Here is an 18,036-nt window from a genome sequence, read left to right on the forward strand (position 1 = left end):
GAAGACTTTCCACAGAACAACTTGAAGGCAATTCTGGTAGAAATAGAAGTATAGTCAATGTTTTTATGGTTTGGATCCAGCATGTCCCCCAAAAGCGCACGTGTTGAAGTACTGGTTCCCAATGTGGCAAAATTCAGAGATGGGCCTTTTGGGAAGCAACTGAGTCCGGTGGGATCTAACCTCATTAATAAGTTAATCAATTGATGGATTCACAGTTAGATGAACTATTGGGAGGTGGTAAAAACAGTAGGAAGTGCAAAGTGATTGAAGGGAGTGAGTACTTGGGTGGTTTCTTTGCAAATTTTATCTTGTCCTTGGACCCTTCATCTCTCCTTCCTTTCTGGATGCCATGAACTGAGTAGCTTTCCTATGCCCTCCGCCATGGTGGTCTGCCTCATCTCAGGTCCAAAGCAATGCAGTCAGTCAACTATGAAATGATACCTCTGAAAAAAGGAGCCAAAAGGAATATTTCCTCCTTTAAAGCTGTTGTCCTCAGGTATATTGTCATAGTGATGGAAAGCTGAATCGTTTAGGAAAACATATTTCTAGATTTTAGGTTGTAGAGCTATGAGTCCTAGTTAATAATTTTATTATGGTTTCTTCTAATACCTAGCAGCAGAGTTATATATTTGAAAAGAATGAGTTTTCCCTTATTTAAATATTTATATGCTTAGTATTTTATTTTATAGCACAAGTCATAATCTGTTTCTTAATATAGGTATCGTTTATTCAAAATGCTTGAGACCAGACATGTTTCAGATTTCAGAGCTTCTTTTTATTTTGAAATATTTATACAGACTTTACTGGTTGAACATCTCTAATTCAAAGATCCATTCAGAGTTCAGAGCATTTCAGATTTCAGATTTTCTGATTAGGGATGTTCAATTATATTTAAAAACACATGAAGGAAAAAGAAAAAAGTAAATTAAAAGATTAAAATTTTTGTGTGTAACCCCCACAAAACCTTTGCTTTTTGAAAGGTTTTCCCAACTTATTTTTCAGTTATACTTAGGTAATACATTCTTCAATATTTTCCTTCCATCTATCCCTGTTCATAGAACCCTTCCTCCACAAGACTTTATTGTGATTTATTTCAGTATAGTTCAAGTACAACCTCTCCTAGAGCCTGCCCCACATACTGAAGTCTACAGAAATATTTCCCCCCAATACAATATCTTTATTTAATCTTCATTGTTACTGCTTAGTACTCCATTAATCCCCCCACCGGACAAATATTTATTCTTCAAATAGGTCGGTTATTTTCACAATCCTATTAGCAGTGGGACATTGACAGTTAATGAAAAAGGAAAGGGCATTCCAGACTAAGAAAACAGCACTCCCAGTGTCTCACAGGTGAGAGAGAAAGGGCTGCATTCAAGTCGTTCCTTCGATGCCATCCATTCTTTGTACTGTGAAAGAGTGTTGGCCATGCTTGAAGTTCACCAGTGTGTGACACTTAACTTTCCTCTATGATTTTCAATTTGCTAAACCATCTCTCTGTCCACATCACCTTATCCAAATACCATTTATCCTTCATAGAAAATCTTACCCAGTACTTCCCAGGAAGGTCTTTCTTAATCACCAGAGTTGCTGTCTGTCAACTTCACACTGCTCTTTTCTTCACTAACAGTTGTTTAAAACCAGAAATCTCCATTAGGATGTATGTTATTTGGCTCATGTTTTCTACTATAATCCTTGGGCCCTTAGTAAACCTTGAATAAATATTTGCTAGAAGTGAAGTTGAATAGGTAGAAATGATGATCATTGAACCTTCCAATCTTTGTAAGTCCTGCTAATGAAATTGGACTTTATAATGAAGATAATGGGGAATATTGACTTTTAAATAAATCAGTGATCAAAGTCAGGTTTTCGTGTTAGCACACCTGTGAGAAAAATGGAGAATGGATTAGAGGAGGTTTAACTAGAGATAAAACAAGAGGCAAGTATAATATAAGGAGAGAGAGACTAGATTATTCCTCTAGCAGCTGTTATGAGAACCAAATTTAGAAAGTCCTGGTTTTGTTACAAAAATGCTCTACTAAATCCCTTTGAAGATGGAGACCATGGCCTTGGAACATTAAGTGTAAACCTAGTCCTGAAAGTAGCGTAGGGATTTTCTGTACTTGAATTATGAAAGAAAAAGCACAAACTGGCTAAAATTTGGAGAAGAATATGTTTGCAGAAAAGAAACTTTGGGAAGTCCATGTGAAAGTGTAAAATGAAATTGTTGAATATTTTATATCCTCTCTCATACCGCTCTGAATTTTCAATGGCTCTGTTCTTCCTGCTCTAAATGATTCTTCCTATAATTGCATAATCTGAAATTAAGTCGACATTAACCATGCAAGGTTTAGTTGAGACATTTCATTGGGTGGAGTCCGATATGGAAAACTAAGAGAGGCCTGAATTCTGCATCAAAGATGGCAATGGGGATAAAAACCAAATAGATATCAATGAATACTGGAGCCAGAGAAAAGGCCTTAAAACAGCAACTTGTTCTCACAGAACTAGAGGAAAATGATGATGGCTTGAGTAAAGGTAGAAATGTAAGGAAAGTGATACAGAGTCAGTAATACCTTAAAAGTAGAATCAGTCCAAACTAGTGACACCTGAGTTCAAGGTTTTTGATCTGCATCAATGTTGATGGTATTCACCAAAAGAGGAAATATCTGGAGCAATAACAAAGCTATAGACAGGAAGAAGAGGTTAATTTGGAAGGCATTAAATCTAATGTGTATAATTGACCTCATATGAAATTGCTAAGAGGTTATCAAGCACACATATGTACCTCAGGAGAAAGACTGAACTGTGAGTTTACAATAATTCTAAGTGATAGTTGAAATCACCTTTCCTAATTCCATAGAGGTATTAACAATGTATAATATGTATTAGCCAGGTGCAGTGGTGCACACCTGTAATCCCAGCAGCTCGGGAGGCCAAGGTAGGAGGATCATAAGTTCAAGGCCAGCCTCAGCAACTTATAGAAGCCCTAAGCAACTTAGTAAGACCCTGTCTCAAAAATTTAAAAGGGTTTGAAATATGGCTCAGTTGTTAAGTGCCCTGGGTTCAATCCACGTAATTCTTAGTACAAAAAACTTCTCTCCAGTAAATATCTGTTATACATGATGATAACAAAGACTATGGTATGTAGGACTAGGACAAAATTAAGCACATATAAATGCACAGATAGGCATAATAAAGAAAAATATGGTATATAAGCAATGCATACATATGAACAAATATGGGTACAATAGTAGATACTTATATACTAAAGAAAATACATATTTTTCTTTTTATGGCGTTGGGGATTGAACCCAGGACCTTGTGCATGTGAGGCAAGTACTTTACTAACTGGGCTATATCCCCAACCCTATATACATATTTTGCTTCTAAAAATAATGAGACAAAAAAACCACAAATGATCCTATCAAGGGTTTTTAACCAGAAATGGGGGCTTTTCTGGGTTTCCTAAATGGAGGGATATGAAGCAAAAATACATGAGTTAATATTTCACTCCTACTGTTCTCCAAGAGTTCCATTGCCTTATGTAGTCAATGTGATATTGTAATATATGCATATTGCATATAATATATATTGCATTACAAATATATATATTTGGTCTAAGACAGTGTTACTTTCAAGATACACATGTTATGTAGTTATATAAATAATTCTTCCAATCAATGCTAAATCACCTTCATTAGAAAGAGATTAATATCAAGGATAGTAAAATGTACAATAATGTAAATCTTATTTTATCGAAATCTTTTATCAAAAAGAACCACCTGGAAATAGGTTATGACTTCTATTTCCATTATCATTAAAATATTTTACCACAAACAATAGACATTTCAAAACATTTCTAATCTGTGAAAGCTGTACATGAGGGAGTACACCCAAGTTACTGTTGGTGCCAAGGTCCAAAATGGTCCACATCTTTCAGTGCACATAGGTGATGTGTAATACATAGACAAAAATTTCACAGGGAGTGAAACAAAGTATACTTCCCAAATCAACATCTTAAAGGGTGGATTAATTTACATTGATAAGGTGGTTCGATTTATCACTTAGATAATGTCCCTATATAACTGTCATTTAGAGATGTTGAGAATCTTCTATACTTATACAAAATGTTAGAATATTTTAGTCCAGGAGAGACTTATTCTCTCCATCTAAACTTTTTTCAATCATTGAGACCTAGGTTGAAGATGCTTCTGTTATCTCACCCAAGGAATCCTGCCCAACACAAAACTATCAGGAAGAGGGTTAGTTTAGTTCTGTGGGCTCTTCCACATAGTGATGGGGTCTACTCTCTGGTTTAATCTAGCTTTCCTGGCACTGGCTGAGAAGTAGACATAAGCCCTGATCATAATCCTTCTACAATTTGTGTTTTATGTTTGATATGTGATCACCAGAGTCATAAATGATGTGACTGGTTGCTGCCCTATCAAGGGACCCAGCAATAAAGGATCATTTGGCAGAGAGATGACTGACTTTTAGGGATGTTTGAGACAACCACCCCAGAAACTTCATGGGTGACTGTGACCACTCAAAGGGTAGTGAGCATCTGCCATGCCCTTACTGCTGCCATTTAAAAAGGTTTATCCTGCTTACCTCTACGGGAAGACCTAGACCTAAAACCACCATGTCCGAATAGTTGATTTGCACATTAACATTACTTTTTCATTTCACTGTTTTTGGCCGAACTTAACTAGTCCAAATTACTGATTTTCATTACAAGACTTTCTCCAAGAAACTTTCAATCCTCAATGAAAACTATAGAGCACTACAGAAAGAAATTAAAGAAAACCTTAGAAGATGGAAAGATCTCCCATGTTCTTGGATAGGCAGAATTAATATTGTCAAAATGGCCATACTTCCAAAAATGCTATACAGATTCAATGCAATTCAAATTAAAATCCCAATGATATTTCTCATAGAAATAGAGAAGACAATCATGAAATTCATTTGGAAAAATAAGAGACCCAGAATAGCCAAAGCAATCCTGAGCAGGAAGAATAAGGCAGGAAGAATCACAATACCAGACCTTCGACTTTACTACACAGCGATAGTAACAAAAATGGCATGGTATTGGCACCAAAATCGACAGGTAGACCAATGGTACAAAATAGAAGACACAGAGACAAAACCACAAAAATACAGTTATCTCATACTAGACAAAGATAAGAAAACATACAATGGAGAAAAGAGCCTCTTCAACAAATGGTACTGGGAAAACTGGAAATCTATATGCAGCTAAATGAAATAAAACCCCTATCTCTCACCCTGCACAAAACTTAACTCAAAATAAATCAAGGACCTAGGAATTAGACCAGAGATCCTGCACCAAATAGAGAAAAGGTAGGCCCAAATCTTCCTCATGTCAGCTTAAGACCAGACTTCCTTAACAAGATTCCCAAAGCACAAGGAATCAAAGCAAGAATCAATAAATGGGATGGATTCAAACTAAAGTCCTTTTTCTTAGCAAAGGAAACAATCAACAATGTGAAGAGAGAGCCTACAGAGTGGGAGAAAGTCTTTACCACAAGCACCTCAGATAAAGCACTACCTCCAGGATACATAAAGAACTCAAAAAACACCAAAAATACAAATAACCCAATCAACAAATGGGCTAAGGAAATGAGCAGACACTTCACAGAAGAGGATATACAATCAGTAAATAAATATCTGAAAATATGTTCAACATCTCTAGTAATTAGAGAAATGCAAATCAAAACTACCCTAAGATTTCATCTCACTCCAATTAGAATGACTATTATCAAGAATATAAGCAACAAAGGGTGTTGGCAGGGAATTGGGGAAAAAGGCACACTTTTACATTGTTAGTGGTACTGCAAATTGGTGCAGCCACTCTGCAAAGCAGTGTGGAGATTCCTCAGAAAACTTGGAATGGATCCACAATTTGACCCAGCTATCCCACTCCTCAGTTTATACCCAAGGACTTAAAATCAGCATACTATAGTGACGCAGCCACATCAATGTTTATAGCAGCTTAATTCACAATAGCTAGATTGTGGAACCAACCTAGATGCCCTTCAACAGATGAATGGATACAGAAACTGTGGTATATATACACAATGGAATATTACTCAGCCATAAAGAAGGACAAAATTATGGCATTTGCAGGTAAATGTATGGAGTTGGAAAATATCAGGCTTAATGAAATAAACCAATCCCAAAAAACCAAAGGCCAAATGTTTTATCTGATAAGTGGATGCTGATACATAATGGGGAGGGAAGGGGGTAAGGAAAGAATGGAGGACTGTGGATTGTGTACAGGGAAATGAGGGGAGCAGAGGGGGTGGGGGGAAGGAAAGATGGTGGAGTAAGACAAACATCATTGCCCTATGTCCACATATGATTACACAAATGGTGCAACTCTACATTGTGTACCACCAGAAAAATGAAAAGTTGTACCCCATTTGTGTACAATGAATCAAAATGCATTCTGTTGTCATGTATGACTAAATAGAACAAACAATAAAAACAAGAAAGTGCCAACACTTCATGCCCAAGAATATTAAACCCTTCATGTTAAAATCCTCACCTTGCTGCTCCACCCAGTCCTACAACCATATCCTTATCTAATCTTAATCAAGCCCCCAAATGAAAGGACTTGCCTTATCATTTTCAAATTCTCAATATATTCTACCTTGCTCTTTCACTTCCAAAAACCTACCAGAGTTCAGTAATGTTAGCACTTTCCTTTCATCTCACTGAACAATAAACTGAGCACTTTCTTATCAAAAAGTTGGAATTCAGCATTTGAGACTAACATCAAGATCTCAATCAGATCTACTCATATTCCACTCTCCACACAAATCTTGATCTTATTTCAATTATCACAGCCCACCAAAATGCATGGGTATAGAAAAGGTGGTTCGATAAGTGACCATCAATAGATTTCCAATTCCAGTGCAAACTTTTGAACTCCTTGATTAATAAGATGGAGATTCAAAAAATACATAAAACAGTCAAGATACTTCCATAGCACCTGATAAAATTATGCTATTAAAGGAATAGAAAATCTGTAATTGTTTTTAGTGCGTACAATTACAATTTGATTTGTTGTAATTGTATGAATGTTCATTATTATTCCTTTTTCTTCTGCCTCAGGCACTATGGAAATTAAGTTTCATGTTAGTGGTTATTTTTATTATTGGTGAACAATTTTAAATACATAAATATTCGATTCTTTCAGAAGAAATACCAGCATTTGCTTTCTTAATTACTTGTTCATTTTGATAGTGACAGCTGATGCTGCTGGCATTATTCAAGCAATTGTATGGGGATGTCACCACATAATTGTAAGAGGCCATGAAATTTTATATTGAGACACATATTTTCTTTCTAACTGCCCCAGAATAAACCATGCTGAATGAAAGAAATCTTTTGACTGTGTCCTCTAATGAACTTGGGCCATTGACTGCCCTTTTGGGCAGTAGAAGAGTTTACCATGGTAAGAAATGCTAGAATAGCAGATTACAAGAAAATACTATGACTTCATCACAATTTTTGCCACTTAATATCAAATTAGGTTACAATGTATAAACTTTTTTCAACTCTAGTTGATTACATTTTGAAAACTCTTCCCTACAAAAGCTTTCTTTGTGCGAAAGCATTCCTCTTGAAATAGAGCAAAACCTGAAAGGAGAAATAGTTATTGCTACTTTTAAATCAGCAAATACAAATGATTTACTCAGTTGGCAACCACTACAAAAAAATAAAATAATTGTCATTGTGCTTTTTAAATGGAGTTGGTGAATTTCTTATTTAGGAATCACCTTGCTAAGAATTAACTGTATGACCTTGAACAAGACATTTCAAACAATATTCATGAAGTGCAGAAGCAGGAGAGCCTTTTACTTCCAAAATTCTCTTCCCATTATGACATTATTCTGTCAAAAAAACACACCATTTAATGCAGTGAACTAAGCAGTGAAAATCCTGCACCCAGGTGAATATTACCATTTTAAACCATGTGACGATTTTGAAATTGGAAACAAAGTGTCAAATTAATGAATTAATCTATTGTTCATTAATTAAATTGGTCAAGCAACAATAGAAAATGAGCTAAAACTGTTATAACTTTGAATTATACAACCTGAAAAATAATTCTGACAATTGTATAGTCTGGTATTTAAGTAATATGGTCCTGATACTTTCCATCAGTAGAACATACATGACTGCTTTCACACAGCTAGCCTTGTGTTGAGTTGTCTTGTGAGAACATGGGGAAGGAATATGGGGAAAAAATAGAGCACAGAAAAATTAATTTAAAGTCCATTCAAATTTTGCTGTCTGAATCCTTATGAAATGATATTTGTGGATAGCTAAAATTTATGAAGAACAGGAGAATTTTTCCCATTTAATATATTAAAAATAAACAAATGTTTAAAGAGATACCTTTCCAAAGTAAATTTTATAGATATCCATTTTTCTAATTTGCAGTTATTTATTCTTGATGATTCAGAGTGATCATAATAATTTTTAAGAAGCAATGGAATCATACATTGCAACACAGTAAAACCTCATTCCCTATTGATAAGGATTGAGATGTTTGTTTCTGCCTTAAATGACCCCACACTGTTCTGCTGTACGACTTTGTCAACTTTTCAAAGGCTTTCTCCTTTTCCCTTGCTTTTTGGCGAGTAGTCCATATTTTTCACCAGAGTCAGCATGCCTACTTGAACCAACCCCTTTTCTTCTAAGATACAACTATGATTTTCTGTGACCTTGGAAAATATATAACCCAATATATTAGAATTGTAGATAAAATTAGGTTCATCAAGGTCTGGAAAGAATGAAGAGACCCTGCCATGTAATGTTAAGATCTGAGTTAAAATTGGTTGAATATTTTTTAGTCAAAGACTATTTGCTTCCTCCACTATGCTTGGAATCTATTAACACCTATTTCAGAGAGTTACTGTGATAATTTGACCAGATAACATATTTGAAATACCTTGTAAACCATAAAGCTGAATACAAATGCATGATAGGGTTACTGTTATGATCATTAGAACAAGATTGCCATCTAATGGCAATCAAGCAGATAACAGGTACCTTAATCTTTTTAAAGTAGAAATCAAGCAAAATCAACTGATGAAACCCACAAAACGACAATTTGTGTCACAATGGCAATCTTACTATAGTACTATTAAAACAACACATTCTTTGGTTAAAAAAAAAATGACTAATACAATTGCTCCTTCTAGCAACTCATCATCACAGTTTTCTTTTTTAAAATTATTTCTTTATTTATTTTATTTTTTACAGACTACATTTTGATTCATCGTACACAAATGGGGTACATCATTTCATTTCTATCGTTATGCACAATGTAGATTCATACCATTCATGTAATCATACATGTACATAGGATAATGATGTCTGTCTCATTCCACCACTTTTCATACCTCCCTCCCTCTCATTTTATCACAGAGCTTCCTATAGTAGAATCAGGAAGGAGATATCAGAGACACCAAAGATAATTTAAAAACTCCATTTATACCATTTATTAGTCCTATAATCCTGGACAAATAACAACACCTTTCTAACTATTCCTTCATCTACGATGAGAGAATAGTTAGTACTTTCTGAAAGAAATTGTTATGGGGATTAAATGATATAATACAAAGAACTTACAAATTATAATTTAAAGCAAACACAGAACTAAGTGCCTTGATCAGTGCTCAGTACAATGTATGTGCTTTGATGAATAAATATAGTTTAATTTCAGCTTCTTGTTTGGATTCAAAGACAAACAACATTAGTGATATTTGTAACTGAAAAAGATACTAGAAAAAAGAACCACTTTGAAACAAAAACTTCCAGTGTCTTGTGATTTTAGTTTTACCTGAACCAATTTTATTAGTCCGGAGAATCATAATAATTAAATACAAAGCCTCAGTCAGAAAGCACTTTGAGTCCAGCTGGTCCATCTACTGCCTGAAATCCCTTGTCACTCAAAACTCCAATTTTCTCAACTGTGTACAAAATCTGATTTACCTTACTGAATTGCTATCTAGACTCAATAAAAATTATTTATTGTGCTATTTTATTTTTAATGCAATAATTTTATAAGTTTGGAAATAAATGATGATGAAATTTAAATGCATGTGAGCTGGCATTTTATTCTTAAAATATAATAGCATGTAAGCCTAAAAATGTGGTTGAGATTTTCAACTGAGACTGGAAAGAACACTAAAATTGTCAGAATCAGATTCTTATTGATCCTCAGCTACATTATATTTTATCATGTATATTTTTAAATGTAGTCCTAACTATAGTTCTTTTTTTTTTAAACTTTTTCCAGTATTCTCTTTTTATTAAGTTGTCAATGGATATTTATTTATTTATATGTGGTGCTGAGAATTGAACCCAGTGCCTCACGCATGCCAGGCAAGCGCTCTACCACTGAGCCACAACCCCAGCCCTAACTATAGTTCTTAAACACATATTACATGCCAGACATGAGACTGAGTATTCTAATATTCTTTCACTTATTATTTCTCACAACAACTATGTGAGGTAGACATACTATTGTCCCACTTGCTGATGAAGAAAGGAAAGCTGAGAAATTGAATAATTTGCTCAAGATTACATAATATGTTTGATAGATGGGATTTGTCTACTTCCAGCATTTACTTTTTTAACATCTATGTTGTACCTCCAAAATTAAATGGCATACATTTCAGAACTTTGCACAACCAGATTGAAGATACCTTGCACAGACACTTTCTGAAGGAGACACATCAGAGCCTGTAGAAACTTACAGCTGATTGCTACAATTTTCCCTGTGTGAGTGTTGTTGCAATTCTTTGTACGTTACCATTCATATTAGCAAAACCACTAGGGTTTCATCTCTGCTCTGCTGTGCTATTATCCATTAAAAATTAATAACTAAAATTACCTTCTTAATTAATAGGCACAGAAGGAGTTCCTAACTCACTGAAGAATTTTTGTAATGCTTGTTCATCAAACTCAAAATAATTTAGCTACTACCTAATTAATTCCTAATTGATATCATTGGGCCATTACTTCCCCATTTGCATTTGGACATATACCAAGAGATAATGCTCTAGGTGTTTTTAGATCCAACATCCAAAATAAATAACAAAAACAATATAAGATTTTCTCACTCTATCATCCAAATGACCATTACATTCTTTTCCCCAATGAACACTAAATAAATGAAATATATTTTCAAATAAGTAAATCATCTGCAAATGGTAAAGATCAAATTTAATGCATGAAAACACCTCACTTTTCCTTTGAATATTAATGATTTGGGTAACTAACTTTTAAGGTATTTAAAACAGAAACTTATTCTTTCTCAGAGATGTTATTGTTTCAAATATGTTGTGGTATTTTGGACATTTGATTAATATCCAGGAAAATATATTTTTGTGCTTTTAAAACTGCATGGATTTTAACACGAAGAAATGTACTATTATACCTATTATAAATGTACCTATAATAAACAAAGTACCCTAATTAATTTTTGAATATTTAATACTAGTAAATCACCATTTAGGATGCTAGGCCAAATTTACATAGTGAAATTTAAATCAGAAAGTATATTTTAAATAATCTATAATAATTATTAAATATTCAGAAACTAAGGACCATGAAAAACTAACTAATGGCAAGACACTCTTTAACAAGGAATTAAAACTGTGAAAAATTCCATGGGACATGACCGACTCGTGGTGGGTTCCTACTGTATTATAGGTAACCTGGAAAGTCACTTTGTGTATAAATATGTCTATGTCGCCATTTCACTTAGGATGATAATTTGAGACAGACATAATTGTTGCCATTTTACAAATGAGGAAAACATGCTATAAAGAGCACTTTCCAAGGTCACCATGGAAAATTTAATTAGCTGAAAATTTAGTAGCTGAAAATTTAATTTGGATGTGTGGGACTACAAAGAACCTCCAGTCTTTGATATTAACTTGTAGTGTATTTATTTGTAATGGATATTTGAGGTACAATTTTCCCTAAGAGTTATCATGAGATGAACTTGACATGATCTAGGAAAAGAGCCTGGCTCATTACAAGCATTCAATTTTCCTTCCTATTAACTTATTTTTTTCTCCTGTTTTCAAAACACTTATCAATATTTAATCAATATGCAATAAATCATATGTATTTCGGGTACACGATTTGATAAATTTTGACAAAAGCATATAGAATCAAGATAATCAACATATTTAATCTTCCCACATTTTCTCATTATATTGTCGCTTTGTAGTCTCTTCATGTCCTCCTCCTGTCCAATTCCAGTAACCACTGCTTTGCTTTCTGTAACTAGAATTTAGTTTGCAGTTTTGAATTTTTCCACAAAAGGAATCTTACAGTATTTACTCTTTTGGTTCAGCTCCTTTTGTGCAGCATAATTATTTTGCAATTTATCCACGTTGTTGTATGTGTCAAAACTTCATGTTTTTCATCTGAATGTTATACTATCATATGAATACAGCACAATTTTCCATTCTGACCATCAGCTTATTTTAATTTTTTTTAAATTTTAAAATACTTAATTGACAAAAATTGAATACATTGAAAAAATACAAAGAGATGTATATGTGTACAGATTATACAATGATTATAACAAATTAATTAATACATCCATCATTAACCATATTGTATGTTAGATCCCCAGAACTTGTCCATTTAATAACTGAATGTTTGTGTCATTTGACCAACATCTCCCCATTTCCCTCACCCCAACCCCTGATAACCACCAATGAATCCCCATCCAGTTAGATCACTAACTACTAATTGCTCATGTTGATATAAAATCCACCCATAGCTGTAACAGGTAGGGGTGGATTGTATAGAATAAGAATAAGAGAAATATTTTTTTAAAAAAGATATTCCAGATGGATAACACCAAAATGTTTTAACCTTCTTTCCTTTTAACTCATTTGATCAATTATAATGCTTCACTAGCATGCTATCCAGATGGATATTTTCCATCAGCTTCTACTACTATGAAGGTAATAGTGGAATTACCTACATAGAAATATTGTTATATTCTAGTTCACTATAGAACAAATAGCTAAAGATTAAGTACTCCAAAACCAAAACCTAAATTTTTATTTAGAATATGCATTATTTGATATTTACCAAATTTTTTATAACATCCATTTGCAGAAATGTCATCTTATTCAGCTGTCCAAGGATTTCATTTTACCCAGTTCATTTCAGGGGATTCATTGCTTAACATCAGACATTCTATTAAGCTTTCAACCAAGCAAACTATACCTCGAAATAGACTCAGAAAATTAATAGAACTTACTATGTCACTTTAATTCTTTAAAGGAAATGAATAAACTACATAGCATTATTATTAATTTACAAAGGAGAAATTAAAAGTTAAAGAGGTTAACTTTTGTCCCAAAGCAGATACATTTAGTTAAGACTTTATATTTGTAAATTATTATGACTGGCAACCAAACATAACTGAAATCGTTATATTACCTATGCTTTTTTCGATTATTTTAATTGTTATGAAAATCTTCAAAAATACACAAAATATAATGTTTCATTTCATGAAACTTTAATTCTATGAGTTCTTCTTCCTTCCATGTACCCATTACCCAGTTTGATAGTTGTCAACAATTCGTTAGCTTTGTTTCATCTATTCTTTTGCCCACACTTGTTGGTAAAGCAAATCCCAAATGCCACATTGTTTCAACCACCTCCACCTCTAGAGTTTTCCTTAAAAACCTTAACAAAACATCATTTCAGCAAATAAGCTATAACTTATTGTATAAATTAAAAAACTAAAACTATAATGCTATAACTCAATCCTCAGAGTTCTCTGATGAACTCAGAATTTTAAAAAATATTTTTTACTTATTGTAATTTAAGTGATACATAAAAACACAAAAATTGTACATATTTATAGGGTGTAATGCTGTTCTAATATATGTATATATGTGTAACATATAAATCAGATTAAAATATACTCTTTGCATATATTTTAAAATGAGTATACCAACAAGGAAGTCATATTGCATTTAGCTCTTTTAATCTTCCCTCCCCTATCATTAGGTCAATTATCTGTCAAATAAAACCACACTAATTATCCTGTAGAATTCCTTGGTTACCTATTGGCAATCTTATTTTGACATTTAACTATTTCTCTCCAACAATCCCATTATTTCCTAAAACTAGTGGTTCAATCTATTTTTTTAAAATCCCAAATTAGCCAGGCACGGTGGCACAGGACTGTAATCTCAGTGACTAGGGAGGCTGACACTGGAGGATCACAAGTTTGAGGTCAACCTCAACAAATCAGTGAAGCTCTAAGCAACTCAGCAAGATCCTGTCTTAAAATTTAAAAAATAAAAGGCGCTAGGGATATAGCTCAGTTGTAAAATGCCCCATGGTTCAATTATCAGTTTAAAAAAAAGGGATTAAAAATCCCAAATTAGCAAGTTTAGTTATATTCTTGTTCTTTGCAGAACATCAAATACCTTTAAAATTATGGAATTTGTTTCTGATCTGTTGCCATATTGTCAGAAAAATCCCCTCTCATTTTCTTGTAGACTAGTAGTTATGGGATTGGGAATGAAGGAAGAGAAGGGCAAAATACTTCTCTGGAAATCACACCAAAAGGAAAAAAATATCTACTTATTATACTTAATGTTTAGATGGTTGGTGAATTTACATATTGCCAATTTAGACCATCTCGTAAATCTCCTCACCAATAATTATCCTTGCAATGCTATAGTAGGATGAACACCTCTCATTCCTTTTAATGACTGCTAAGTATTCTATTGTATATTTAGTAAGTGTCCTACTGATGAACATTTGAAGTGTCCTAATACTTTGCTCTCACAAATATTTTAATACATAAGCATATAATATTCTGTCTTTTATCAGTATCACAGGATTATGTATATGGAAACTGCATAGTTGAATCTAAAGGTAAATACATACATAGTTTCACTAGATAATGAAAAATCTAACTTCAATATGGTGTACCTTTATCCATTTCCACAATGTACAAATCTTAAGACAAATACATATGAATGACAAACTTTAGAAGCCATCTAGATAAAACTGAGAGAGATCTACATATTTAAAAGGCTATCAATTAAACTTCAAGAAGAATATTGTGAGAAACTTGTATCTTAAATTCTTTTCAATAAAAAATTTTACAATTAACTTCATTTTAGATATTAGTCTAACAGTGTAAGAAAGTATAAATATTACTATTGACTTCTTTTGGAAATTGTTAATATGATATTATCTATGGTATAAATAAATGCATAAACATAAGCTCATCATAAAATGTTACAGCTAGAAATTACTGTGGAGATTATTTCTAAGGCCCACAAGATGATATTAAGGATGTTACGATCTAAAGGTTGAATTTTCTCAAATTTATTTAGCAGGATCCAAGATTTTAGAGCTTTTGTTTAACAATATTTCACATGAACTTTAAAAATGACTACATTAAAGGCATTATCAGAAATAAAAAGAATTTAAAAGTATTCCTTTGCTGTCAAAAATCTAAATTTGAATAATAAATTATTATAATCTACATGGAGTTATTTTAGAAAGAGAAGACATGATATTTTATGCTTTAATATAAATTCATATTTTTATGAATGTAGGGGATTCTTTCATAATTCATTCAACATGGATTTATTTCTCACATACTACAACTCTATGTTTTTATGTGTTTATGAATATATGTTTGTGGCTGCTATTTGGAATTATTAATTTAGAACCAAATATTACTGCCTCAGCATTAATTTGTGTGGTTATTGAAATAGAGACTAGGATTTGGAATGGTAATTCTAGATCCACACAACTTGCATTTGGTTGTATAGAATTAATGAAAAGTGGGATATTATTTTCTTACCCTAAAGAGAAAATATTAACTTTTTACATTGTTCAGTATTCAATTGAAATATTTTTCTTTGACAAGAATCTTGTTTTATAGTTGTTTTCCTATTTTATAAATTTCTTCCAACCTGATCAGTGTTTCCATAATGAACTTCCATAGTACATTATATTTTCCTTGCACATAAAATATAAAGGGAGATTGAAAAGACTTAATACAGTCTCAATAATACTTAGTTTATCAGTCTAAGCTAATTGACAGAAATTAGTTATATTGTGTATTTGTTCAACACTTACCTGAGGGATGAAGATTCTGTTCCTCTAAAAACTCTAAATCAAGCATTAGATCATCTTCATCCAGTTCGCAGGATCCCAGATTATTTAAAACATCCTAAAATAAAAGCAAAACCAATAATTACAAACCAATGTGCTGAGAAATGGAGGAAATATGTATACGCAGAAGCCATGAACAGAACTCAAAATCAGAAATGAAAAGTATTCACAGCAACTCAAATATTGACTCTTATTGACTCTAAAATTCAGCCCAATAAAAAAATTCTAAAAATCATTTTAAAAATTACTAATTTTTCCAATTATGTTTTTAGCTAATATTTGTCTGTTATGATTTATACTATTTAATTTATAATGCAATGAGAATGCATATGAGCAGGTGTCAAAGATATTAAAATATAGAAAAATATGTCTATAGATATACTGGCAAATGTTGATTTTAAACAAAACTCCAATGTTCATGAAAAAGAATTTACTAACCAAAAATGAACAAAAAGATATATATTTTTCAAATACCAAAAGTCTGTAAATGAAACTTTAGTCTCTTTTTCTAATAGTTCTATTTCAAATCAAGGTAACATTCTTTGAATATAGTTAATGAATTGCTTTTTAAATAAATGTTTTATAGACTGCCAACTGTGAAGCATTAATTTTGACAATATATGGAAGTGAGGATCCAGTTAACACTTCCCAATCATTTGCACTAACATAAATAAATGTACCTTAGACTAAAAGATAATTATTGATATTCATTATATAATAATACATCAGAGATGAGATTGTAATTCCTATTTTTTAAGACATATAGCAAAATCAACTGGATGGGTATACAGTATTGAGAAGTTCTGAGGGGTCTGGAGATGTATACAGGAAGGAATTCTTGAGGGAGGAATAAAATCCTGATTTCCATATTTGTGTCTGTAGATAGATGGGTGTGTATTAAGAAACATAAGAACTTACATTCCTAGACCAAGAATGAAACAACAAAAGCACAAAAAGTATGACATCAAGAGTAAATACTCATTAAGAAAAGGCTAATGATATTGTCGAATGAATACTGAACAATAGTTCTTGGAATTAAACAAAAGACACTGGGCCTTTTAAATAAATCACTCTCACTTTAACAAACAGAATTAAACATTATTAAACTTTAGAAACGTGTGAATCATGAATAGAACAAAATGGTTTGAAAGGTGATAGTCTCAAATCTAAGTGCTTCTTTTTCCCAATGAAAATAAGTAATACTTTAAACTCTAAATAAAATGTACTTTTTATTGGCAGCTTAGTAGTCCAAGAAAGCCCAAGTAGCTCATCTATAAACAGCAAAAACATGAAACATGGTGTAGACAACAAAAGATAAGCTGCCATACTAAAAAGAGCAAATGAGGAGATTAAAGCAACAGTGCCAGGCAAGGTGGCGCACACCTGTCATCCCAGGGACTCTGGAGGCTGAGGCAGGAGGATCACAAGTTCAAAGCCAGTCTCAGCAATTTAATGAGGCCCTAAGCAACTAAGCCTGACCCTGGGTCTAAATTAAATAAAATACAAAAAGGGCTGGGATGTGGCTCAGTGGTTAATTGCCTCAATCCAAGTACCAAAAAAAAAAGAAGCAGCAGCAACAAAAACCATAATGAGTTAAATATGGAGAAGGAAGTGTTTAAAACAAAGGATGATTTTTTTTTGAAGATATTATTATCAATGTCTATGAAGTACTATCCAATGAAAAATGATTAATGTAGTGGTCAAGAATATATTGGTTAAACAAATACACATTTTACTGTGAAACTAGTAATTTACTCAACTTCAAATCAGGCTAAAGAATTTGAGACTTAAGACTTTCAATTCAGTTGACTT

At 32.7% G+C, this 18,036-nt stretch overlaps 1 protein-coding gene across 10 annotated transcripts in view; it reads right to left on the reverse strand.

Moving 5' to 3' along the window:
- The window catches only part of CCSER1 (coiled-coil serine rich protein 1), a 1,261,997-nt gene that overhangs the window by 984,869 nt on the left and 259,092 nt on the right, over window positions 1-18,036 (reverse strand). For all 10 annotated transcript variants that reach the window (XM_079153245.1, XM_079153247.1, XM_079153248.1 and 7 more), the window contains exon 4: window positions 16,189-16,282. In XM_079153245.1, the coding sequence (XP_079009371.1) occupies window positions 16,189-16,282 (94 nt within the window). The remainder of the gene's footprint in view (window positions 1-16,188; window positions 16,283-18,036) is intronic.

Source organism: Sciurus vulgaris (assembly GCF_902686455.1).
Source record: "Sciurus vulgaris genome assembly, chromosome: 9".
Taxonomy (NCBI): Eukaryota; Metazoa; Chordata; class Mammalia; order Rodentia; family Sciuridae; genus Sciurus; species Sciurus vulgaris.